Genomic DNA, 11,136 nt, shown 5'->3' with positions numbered 1-11,136 from the left:
TCAGGCTGGACATAAGGAAGAATTTCTTTACTGTCCGAGCCCCCAAGGTCTGGAACAGTCTGCCAGCGGAGGTGGTTCAAGCACCTACATTGAGCACCTTCAGGAGTAAATTGGATGCTTATCTTGCTGGGATCCTATGACCCCAGCTGACTTCCTGCCCTTAGGGCAGGGGCCTGGATTCGATGATCTCCCGAGGTCCCTTCCAGCCCTAATGTCTATGAAATCTATGAAATTCAGCCGAATCCGAATCTTCGGTTTGGAGAATCAGTGATTCAGCCATAGACACAGCTTTATATGTTTTTTCTATTTGCCTCGAGGTATCAGGTGTAGCTTGTGAATGCTGAGATGATGGGGCAGATGGAGCATCCCATAAGCATGTCGGGGGGGTCCCCCCATGTGCTTGGTAGCAGACCTGGAAGTGGACCACAAGTACTTCCAGGTCTCCTGGCTTGGCTATCGGCCACGGGAGGACCCCAGGTATTCCCCCCACAGACGGAGGAGGCAGCAGTCGCTGAGCTGGGGGGCGGGGGGAGTTGCCGACATACCCTGCAGCAGACCCGGAAGTGGACCGGAAGTGCTTCTGGTCCACTTCCAGGTCCACCAACAAGTGCACTGGGGACGCTGCCCCCGCTCATGCTCCCATGGGATGCTCCATCTGCCTCACCATCTCAGTGTTCATGAGCCAACTGGTACCTTGAGGTATGTAGAAAAAACATAAAGCTGTGTCTATGTCCAAATCATCAAATCTCTCCGAATTGAATTGGAAGCCTCCGATACAATTCAAAGAGATTAATGGGTTTCCTGATTTGATTCAGAATCGGAGATTCGGCTACTGAATTGGGCTCTCCTCCAAATTGAATCAACAACCAAAGCTTTGCACAGCCCTAATATATACATAATATGCAGGCATAAATAACCTTTTTTCCCAACTCTTCAATGAAGATTTCATGTAAAAGTGACATTTACATACCTCCTTCTCCAAAGCACCTTTCTTTATCTGACACACTGTCACCTTCCCCCACGCCATCCCCTTCCTTCTCCCACCCTTCCTTCTACTATAGGCTAGGTGCCATTCCAGACAAAAGAACTGCAAGAATTTGTTATCTGTAGTTTGATGGTATCAAGCCAGAATCTTTCTTAATGTAGATTACATCCTAGCTTCATTCCCTGAACGGGGTAGAGCTTTATTAGGAAGGCCTTCATGGTCAATGGAACAAAATTAGTTAAAGTGAATCCTTGCGTGTATTAAATTTGTATCACCTTACCATTGATGAAATATATAATCACTGTAGATTTTCATTAGAATTTTAAACTATTGAATATTCACATAATGCTTCATAGACATAAAAAGAACTGCTTTCAGAAAGAGCCCACATGGAAAATGACAGAAAAGACACGTAACAGTGTCAGACTCTGAGGCAGGGTAAGAGTAAGAAAGGGGAAGGTTTCCATTATTTATACATAGGTGACACATGGCGGGTGGGGGTGTAAAAGTTGATGGCTTTCCAGAGGTTTAGTGCCTGAAGACTCTCAAACAAAGATGCTTTCAGAGCAAGTATAAGATACTGGACCAGCTTTTGGCCTGCTTTTACAAACTAACTTTCTTGTTTTTGGTTGGTTTTCAAAGAATGTATTATCATCAAAGAGAATTTATCCCATTATTTTAAACACTCTAACGGTTGTCATCTGATATGAATAATTAATCTGTTAAACTTCATTTTATTTTAATTAGTTTTTATTATTGTTTTGAAAGGGGCTGACAATATCAGGAAGTACTGGAGTCGTTACTACCAAGGATCGCAAGGGGTAATATTTGTGTTAGACAGTGCATCCTCTGAAGATGATCTAGAAACTGCTAGGAATGAACTGCATTCTGCTCTTCAGCACCCGCAGTTATGTACTTTGCCATTTTTGATATTGGCTAACCATCAAGACAAGCCAGCAGCTCGCTCAGTACAAGAGGTATGTCTCTGTGGCAGTATGTTGTCCACCCATATTTGCTGTCTACACATCACAAAAGAAAGCATGTTGTTGTTGTTGTTGCTACTACTACATAATCCACAAACCCTAAGTCAAGGAGCAGAGCCTCATTATGGCAGGTGGCAGTCTCGCACACAAAATGCTCCTTCCCCTAAGGACATTACAATCTACTGCACTCTCCCCATCATTAGTCTTGGGAAAGAGTACCTGTAAGAGTTGGACACAATTCTCCTGCTTTCACCTTATTTCACTGCAAGAGAGAAAAGACATTTCTAACTGCTTTTACCAAAGGCTGCAGGGAAAGTATCTTTTGTTTTGCTTGTTTTTGTTGGTGCAAGACTAAAATAATAGCTATTTCCATTATGCTGTTTTCACCATTGCTTAAAGCAATTTATTAAGCTTGCAACTATGGGAAGCTTTTTATAGAAAAGCTGCTTTTTCTTCACTATTAGCCACTGACATAGGACTAAAGTTGTAGTTCTGAGCTCTTCATCTGATTCTAATTTTTGTAATTTAAGGTGTGATGTTTTTTGCCTTCCTTGTAGTTAATGTAGTGACTCTCATAATTATTCTATTTAAAATATTCAGCTACTATTATAGTTCCAGAAAAATACACATTTCACTCTTAACTTGGGTACTAAGTTTCATTGATATAAAGCAATAAAAAAGTTGTTAAGGATGATGTGGTCTTCACAAGAAGCTCTACTCTTTAAAAAAAATAAAAAAATTAAAAGGTTATTTTGCATTTTTCTGATGTTAAAATACAGTCAGTTTTGTAATTCTGTTCACCTTTTTTATTTTAAGCACTTATTATAGTAGAGAGCTTACATGAAATATGTTCCTCCTCTGAATTATACTTTTCATTATAGTGAAGTCAAAACTGCATTAGGAACTTATTTGGATTATATAGCAGTATGGATTGTGACTTCTTGCACATACTTTCTTCTCTCCCTCTCCTGCAGAAATGATAGTTTCTCCAATGAAAATCCTGTATTTTGCAAAAATCAAGCTTTATGCCCTTGTGAGGTTTAAATTTGTATATCTTGGTTACATCAGGGTAAACAACATTCATTAGAGACAAAGTTAGTGGTGGATGCAGGAATGAAATCTAAGTTTTCATCTCCCAGAAAAAGAGCTTCTGAAGAAGATGAATTCAATCTATGATTCAGAAACAGGATATTCAGTAGCAAATGCTGTAGACCACTTTAATACTGGTAATTGATGCAAGTTCAACAGTTGCATTTTATTCCCAAACTCCTTTTATCATAAAAATGGCACTCTCTTGCTAGGCACAGCATGGGGTTCAGTATCTTTCTGAAGTGGGCAAGCACTTATATATGCCTAACTGCTGAATTTAAAACCAACCTTGAGAATCCTGTTTTTGAAATTGCATCCCCAGGTTTTAATGCAGACAGAAATATAGCACAAACAAGAAGTATATGGTGCTTTGAAGACAAGAAAAGAATAATTTTGGTTTAATGACATCTCACTTTTACAAGAAGGGAGAAGGGAAAAAAGACACCAATTATTGTTCTTAAACTGTGCACAAGATCTTTTCTTGTCAACTTGGAGCAAAGTATGTACTACGATATTGGGATAAGTATTACAACAGGGAGTGCAGATCTTAAATTTTACTTTTCACCCAGAGGGTGATTCTAATGTGTCGGAGGAAGTATGTTCACTTTTTTCCATGTGGCCATTTAAATGCTTTGCTTTATACCTTTAAGATAATGTCCAGCCTAACTTTTAAAGAAGGTGCAATACGACCTAGAGATTTTGATGATATATGTGTGTGTTAATAAATATTAGGCCTATATTATGAAATATTTTTCTGTCTTTCTTGGTCTTCCTCTGCCTCTAGGACCTTCCTTCTTTAGCTCCACTGGTATTCTGCAAAATAATTCTATACTTGATCAGTAGCATTTTATATACATCAATATCAGAATTCATCTTGATATGCTTTCAAAAATACTTTTAACAAGACATTTGTACTGAATGTCTTCAAAACAATACCTTGGTGTATTTTCTTGAAGGAAAAAGTCTTGGTTTCCTGTTAAGTTTAATCTAAAACTTGAAATTGCAACCATGATTTTTTCTCTCAAGACATAGCTCTCATAAATTTTGCAGAAAAACACATTGAGAACTAACTGAATGAAGAGTACTTCTCTTTTTATGAAGAATAATGGAAAACTAATCCAATTACAGAAGAGCATTTTGGTTAATTTGGTTAATTTAAGGTGACAATGAAGCAGAAAGACGATAGATTTCTTGTTCCCTAGAAAATTTATGTTTTGTGCTTCCTGAAAGCAAAATGTAGACATTCCAGCACAATTATGCGGTTACTAAAATGAAGAGATGTACTGCCTCCTTAAAACTTTCACTGTCCTTTTTTATTCCTTTTTTGAAAATGTGAAGCAAAAGAAATGGGAGACTGAATTATCATTTGGTCATTACTGGTTTCAAGGGAAGCATTTTAAAAATAACATATAGAAGGGAATGTGAATATTCTTTTGTACATGTGTTTATGCATTACCTGTATTAAAGCAAAAAAAGTGTAAAACTAATTAAACAAAGACAGTGTATTATAATTTCAAAGAACACATGCGGTCTTGTAGAGTCCATAGCTCCAACTTGTTTAATACACCTACAAGGACCACTTTCAATTTAATAAAATGAAACCATTCATATTTGAGCAGTGTATAATGGGAATTATGAACAAATATTTCTCTATAGCAAAAATAGTTTACTAGATAGGGGAAGAGCCAAGCAGATGTTAGTTGTATTCCCTTTTGGGAAATGCAGTTTGCTCCAGTTTTCCAAAATTTTAGTTTGTGCTTTTTTTTTAATCAAGCACTTTTCTGCACACGCTGCATTTTCAGAAGCAGTACTGCACATAGTACAGGCCTAATGCATTAATAAGCAAAAGCTGTAAGTAACTTAGTTCAAAACCTATGTAATGAAAAATTTTAAAAGTATACAGTAGATCTGTTTATTTTTATTGAAATGTTATTCTATTTAATTTGTTCTACGATGTAGTTCAATTCTGAAGTTATTTAAGGGATCAGGGAAAATGTTATGGGAAGTTTAGTTGAGATAGTAGCCAATAAATATAATCCTGTTTTCCCTTAGTTGCTGATTGTGGCTCTGTTTCACCTATGTTCCTAGCCTATTTTAAAATCTAAAATTAAAACAGGAAAATTTGGACAGTACTGTGCAATACTTCGTAGCCTGTAAATGTAATTTGACATTTAAAAAAACACCCTCCTTTATTTGTTTTTAGTCATCTCACTTTGGATACTGTTTACTTCTCTCCCTGCCTCAAAAATATATAGAACCTGTTTTGGCTTGAGCTTATGTAATTTTCAAGTAATAATTAATTGTTTTTTGGTAAATTAATGTCAACTGGAGATGCTGGAATAGACCTAGTACTTTATTATATAGTGCATAATCTTAATGCAAATCATTTGATGGTTTCAGTTAAGCACAACACAAGAGAACATTGCTAAGTTAAGATTATATTACAAATTAGAAGCACTGACCCTTAAATAGGTTTCTAATTTTAATGTGTTATAAACATTTCATTTAGAGAATGTAAATATTTACAGGTAAATACAAGTTCTTTTGCACAAAAAATAGAAACATGGTTTAAACATGGCATACAAATGTTAATAGGCTTATTTATCCAGTATTTCCAATGTATCCAACGCACTATACCTAATTAATTTTAACCTAGGGCTCATGGTTCATGGGTGTTTAGGGTGAGGTAGATTTGTTTTTGGGTGTGGACAGGTGTTTCTGATGATTTCTTGTTAAGAGTTATTTAAGTGATAAGTTATGTGATATGAAGAGTTTTGTAACTCTCAGTGTAAATACCCTTTTATGCAGAATTGCTGAAGCCTTTGATTTCATTGTATATAGATAATTTTAAAATTTCTACTTATTGAAAAGTCAGAAAGTTCCTTTGAGCTAAATAGTCAGCTGATACAGAAGTGGTATCTTATTTTTAAAATATGAATTGCACACATATCAACTATTGTGCAAGCGTAGCCTGTACTGAGCGTGTAACAAGCAAATACATTGGCATTATTGGTTAGCAGTTTGGAAGGAATGAGAAATCTTTCCACAGAGATGTCATTGAGTTGCAGATAACAATTCAGCCCTGTGTAACCCATGACTTGGAGTTTAGAAGAAACTCTCTTTCTCTCTCAAAATATACTTCAAAAGTTATAGTAGCTTGGCTAGAAATGCCCTCAAGTTAAAAATGCAGAACTTCCAAAACCAATTTTCGTGTGTATAGAGATGATTGCATTCTTTTAATTTGTTTTAAGGAGAAAGAATTTGAAGGTGTTCTAGTTAATCTGTTTAGTGGGTAGTATTAAATTCAATTTTCTTCTAGCAGGGAGTGTTAAAGGCTAATCCTATGAGGAGGCACTGCAGTAAAGTAAGAAAAAACAGTGATTTGACTGCTAATACCTCCTCAAAAGCTTAAACCCAGAAGTAATTTCCAGAGTCAGCAGTGCCATCCAGAAGGTTTTAGGTGCCCCCCTCTTCAGATGAACTCCCTGCCCTAGCAAGATGAAGTTTTCACTGGGTCTCCAGTGGTCCTTTGTCTTGTGACAAAGTTCACATTGAAAGCTGTACACTCTTGTGTTCCTAGTGACTTCAAAATCGGCCAGGCTTAGCTCCAGGATATTAATGGTTTCATTGTTCTCTGGGAGTGGGAGAGCCTACCTCCCTACCTACTACTAGTTCTGGTTGTAGAAGTCAGTGTTTTATGTATTGTGAAAGGAATACCAGTTTCTTGGTAGGACATGTATCAGCTGAGCATTAAGTGAGAATGACTTCAGACAAACCAGTGAAAACAAATATGAAAACATGTAACTGTGCTGTATGCAGGTAAGAGCTGTTCTCTATTACAATTTTTGAAAGAGGTGCTAGGCTGTTCTCTTCTTTAAGCATTGTGGTTCAGTAGTTGCTGATACAAACAATCAAGGCGTTTTTATGCAGTGGAGGAAGTATAAATAAACTGCAAAACAGAAGGCTTAAATGATCATTTTGTGTAGCCCAGAATATGTTCCCTCTTGTTACTTATTCTTGATTGAGTGGTTCATCTTTTTGACTGTTTCAAGCTGGTTATGGACATTACTTTGTTGTGTTCAGATGTGTGAGGTGAAAGGAATTTTTAGGCTCAGCCTAATTCCTAGCAATTGGACATCCATATCACCAGGAGTATCATGAGCACCATCTTTACTGGCATCTCAGCAGAGAAGCTGGCAATACTTTGACATAGAGACTGAACTATCCTTTCTCATGTAGGCTTTTGAGTTAGAGGTGAGTTGTATTCATTAAGCTGTAAAGAGAGGCTTTCCTCGTTTCTTGGGTTGTGCATTGTCTGTAACCAAAGTTTGTTGATAATTTTAAAATACAAATTTGGTACCTTTTAGAAGTCCAGTAAATTAAAGTTAGTGCTTGTACATTTACAGATGTTCAGAGACGTTCGTGCTTTTCCCAATTTTTTTATTTCTTGGAGCAGTAGAACAGTCAAGAGCATTGTACTGAGTTCTATTATTTATCTTTGTTGCTGTAGCACCCAGGAACCCTATTTGTGCATCAGGAACCCATTGCATGAGGAGATGTATAAAATGGAATAAAAAGAGCTTATCCATGACAATAAAAGAGACAACTGATGGATGTAGGCAGATGGGAACACAAGGAAATCATGAGATAATATTGGTCAGCACAATAAGCAGTATGAGGCATTGGAGAACTAACTGTTAAGATATTGTAAGTGTCTTCACAAGGATGAGGGGTTTTTAAGCAGAGATTTTAAGGAAAATACAGTTTTGAAGATGTTTATAGGACGCTCCTCTCTAGAACAAGGAGGAGCTTTAGAGAAATCACGAGAGAGGTGTTTGAAAATTGAGCAACTAGAAACTGGGATCGCAAGTAAGTTTTACATGGGAGTTGACCTTTCCATAGTGAATGAAATGATATAGACTGAAAAGGGTTTTCAGAATGAAAACAAGTAGTTTATATTTGATACAGTAGAAAATGAGTCACAGTCAAGGTGCTAACTAGGAAAATGATCTCTGTAGCTGCTGTGTTCTGCTACAGAGCAGCAGATATCTGTCGGGCAAATGTTGTCTTTTTTTTTAATGCCAGAAAAAGGTTGTTGTAGTAATGAAGATGTGAACTAAAAGCCTGGATAAGATTTTTATCTGTGGATGCATAGAAGGCCATATCTTAGATACTTTATACAGAAAGAGATTTCAGAGCTTAAGATCTATCTTGGGTACAAGAATCGGAGGGACATCAGGGTTTAATCTCATGCCAAGGTGAAAAGCCTGAGGGACAGGCAGGATGTTAAAGATGTCCACAGTAGTGAAGAATACTAGTTGTGGGAAGTGATTGGCAGGGAGGACTAACAGCTCACTTGCCTTGAATTTAAAGTAATGTCTAGCCCTCCACAGAGACTGACATTTTAATTTTGATGCAAGGAAACTAATCTGGAGTAGAAAGATAGTCGTGAGTTGTGAGCTGAGTGAGGGTACTTTGAAATTGTTTTCAAATTACCCAGAGTAGAAGTATAGAAGGAGAAAAGGAATGAAAAACAAACTCCTGTGTAACCCCCCTGAGAGTGTTGTACCGGGTGATGAGGAGATCTGGTAAAGGACATGCTGAAGGAACAGTTATAGAGATATGTAGAGGGCTGGAAAATGGCATGGAAGGTGTTAATTTAAAAGAAAATGGGTGACGGTTGAAGATGGCTGACAGGTTAAGAAGAATTTGGATGGAGTTCTGGTTCTGATATTTAGCCAAGATAAAGTAATCACAACCTGTTGTGTTGAGGTCTTCTGAAATCCATTCCATCTTAGTGTCTAATGGCATTTAGAGACAGAAAGTGGAAATCATTGTTCCATTTCATTCCTTTGATTAGTAACTGATTCAGTTGTAGGCAGAAATGCACCTTTAAAAATGTGAATTATCAGCTGTCTGGCATTTTGGAACAATTTTTTTAATAAAACTGAAAGTAGTTATGGATATAATTCAATTAAATTATTTGAATGATGGCTTGCTAAATACTGAAGCATATCATTAGTCATGTTGAAATCTGCATGGCTAAGTTCAAACAGTCAAAAAGTTTGAGGCTGAATTGATTCAGTCTTTGCTGGTTAGTCTAAGCTGCACAGATTGAGCCAATAAGCAAATAAACAGACATTCACCTTTTATTTAGGAAATGCAGCCACATGCCTGCAGTGGCTCAAGCCAGAAGCTGAAGGGTGGTAGAGCACAGTTCTTTGGCATATAACCAGCATGGGCTGTGTGTCTGCTGCTTCTTCCTGCTGTCCCTGAGGTCTCTGGGATTTAAAGTAAACAATTACAGCAGCAGGACTCTGCAGGATTGTTCATTGCTTCCTCTTCCAGCTTGTAGATGCCTCTAGGATTTGTACTCCATAGTCACAGCCAACAGGGCAGCTCTGTACTCAGGGGAGGGGATGGGGAAGGGGAGAGTTTAACCCCCTGGCCCCAGCTGGGGTTTGCCTGGGGCAGTGGGAGGAGGTTGGTGAGCCAGCCCTCACTGCTTCAGCTAGGGAGCAGAGGGGCAGGGCCAGCCCTGCTCTCTGGAGCAGACAGCAGAGCCCAGCCCAGTGCTGCAAAGCATGCTGGGATGCTGGGGGACTCTGATATAACTTGAACCAGGAAGGGGTCTGAGACAGACTCTCATAGACTGGTTTGACCAAAATCAATTAAGTCTGATAGTACATTCAACCAGGTTTATTTTAAACCAGTTTCAGCCATTTTGAAACTGGTATATGTGCACTGAACTTACATTCTGTTACAGGTTTAAACCAGTTTCTGATCACTTAAATTGGCTTATGTGTAACTTCTGTCCCTAGCCCATAAGCCTAAATGTTTTCTCAAAATGCTTCCTAAATATTTAAACTGTTACACTAGTCTGAAATGAAATAGCATGCTGTATGCAGGTGAAAACTGAAAAATAACTTATATAATAGGAAGAGTGATTAGTTCAGTATCGTCTGAATAAGTTACAAAACGAGTAGTATTTGGGGATTTTGGTTATCTTGTCATTATGCATTGTTATAGGCTGAAAAATATTAGTTCTGAAACTACTGATTTAAATTATTAACATATTTAAATATATGTTGTTGTCACAAAATATTAATAACCCTACGTAGAATGATAAGAAGTGAAGTTGCAGGGCCCAGCAAATATTTGTGAAAATTTGGGAACATCAAATATTTGCATCTGTATATTTGGTATATGTGATTGCAGTAATTTTGAATTCGGGTCCTTCCAAAATTAACGTGTAGCATTGATACAAATGGCAAGGATTTGCAGAACTGAGACCTGAAGTGATACATTAGGCCTTCATGGCTAGAGACAGAAGCTACACACAAGCTGGTTTAAGTCATCAGAAACTGGTTTAAACCTGCAACAGAACAGAAGTTCAGTACGCATAAACTAGTTTCAAAATGGCCGAAGGCGGTTTAAGATAAATCTGGTTGAATGTAGTATCAGACTTAACTGATTTAGGTCAAACCAGTTTAAAGAACTTCTGTCTCGGACCCCTTCCTGGTTCAAGTTAAATTGCAATCCCCCAGCATGCTTTGCAGTCCTGGGCTGGGCTATGCTGTCTGCTCGAGCAGAATAAGGTTGGCCCCGCCCCTCTGCTCCATAGCTTGAGCAGTGATGGCTGGTTGACAAGGGGCTCGGGGTGGGAAAGCCAGATGGCACTGCCTGGTCTGCTCTGCGGGGGTGGAGCAGCCCCTGCCAAACTTTTCTCTGCTAGAGTGGAGGAGGCAGGGGGCATGGGGCAGCAAGTTCAGGGGGAAGGGTATTAAACCTCCCTGTCTCCCCTCTCCTGTTAAATGGTAACTTTGTTTTAGTTGATAAAGCAGATGTGGGGGATTGTTTGTTTGTTTTAATTCTGCCAAGTATATAGGTAAATAAAAATGGCTGGGTTTTTTTTTTCCATTTTGGGCAAGTTAAGATCATCCAGTGTTGCTTTTAAAATCAAACAGCCAGGCTACCAGCTGCTGAATTGGTAATGTTTTATGTAAGGATATCATTTTATTTGGCTTGTGCTATTTCCTGAATTCTAAGAGTAGATAAAATTCACCTCTTTCATTTGAA

The 11,136-nt window shown here is 38.0% G+C and overlaps 1 protein-coding gene across 4 annotated transcripts in view; it reads left to right on the top strand.

The window, feature by feature from the left end:
• ARL15 (ADP ribosylation factor like GTPase 15) overlaps positions 1 to 11,136 on the top strand; it is a 327,109-nt gene that overhangs the window by 147,489 nt on the left and 168,484 nt on the right. For all 4 annotated transcript variants that reach the window (XM_019532053.1, XM_019532054.1, XM_019532056.1 and 1 more), the window contains one exon: positions 1,754 to 1,962. In XM_019532053.1, coding sequence (XP_019387598.1) covers positions 1,754 to 1,962 — 209 coding nt within the window. The remainder of the gene's footprint in view (positions 1 to 1,753; positions 1,963 to 11,136) is intronic.

The sequence above is a fragment of the Crocodylus porosus genome, unplaced genomic scaffold, assembly GCF_001723895.1.
Source record: "Crocodylus porosus isolate Cpor-Errol unplaced genomic scaffold, CroPor_comp1, whole genome shotgun sequence".
Taxonomy (NCBI): Eukaryota; Metazoa; Chordata; order Crocodylia; family Crocodylidae; genus Crocodylus; species Crocodylus porosus.
This window is presented reverse-complemented; position numbering and strand designations above follow the sequence as displayed.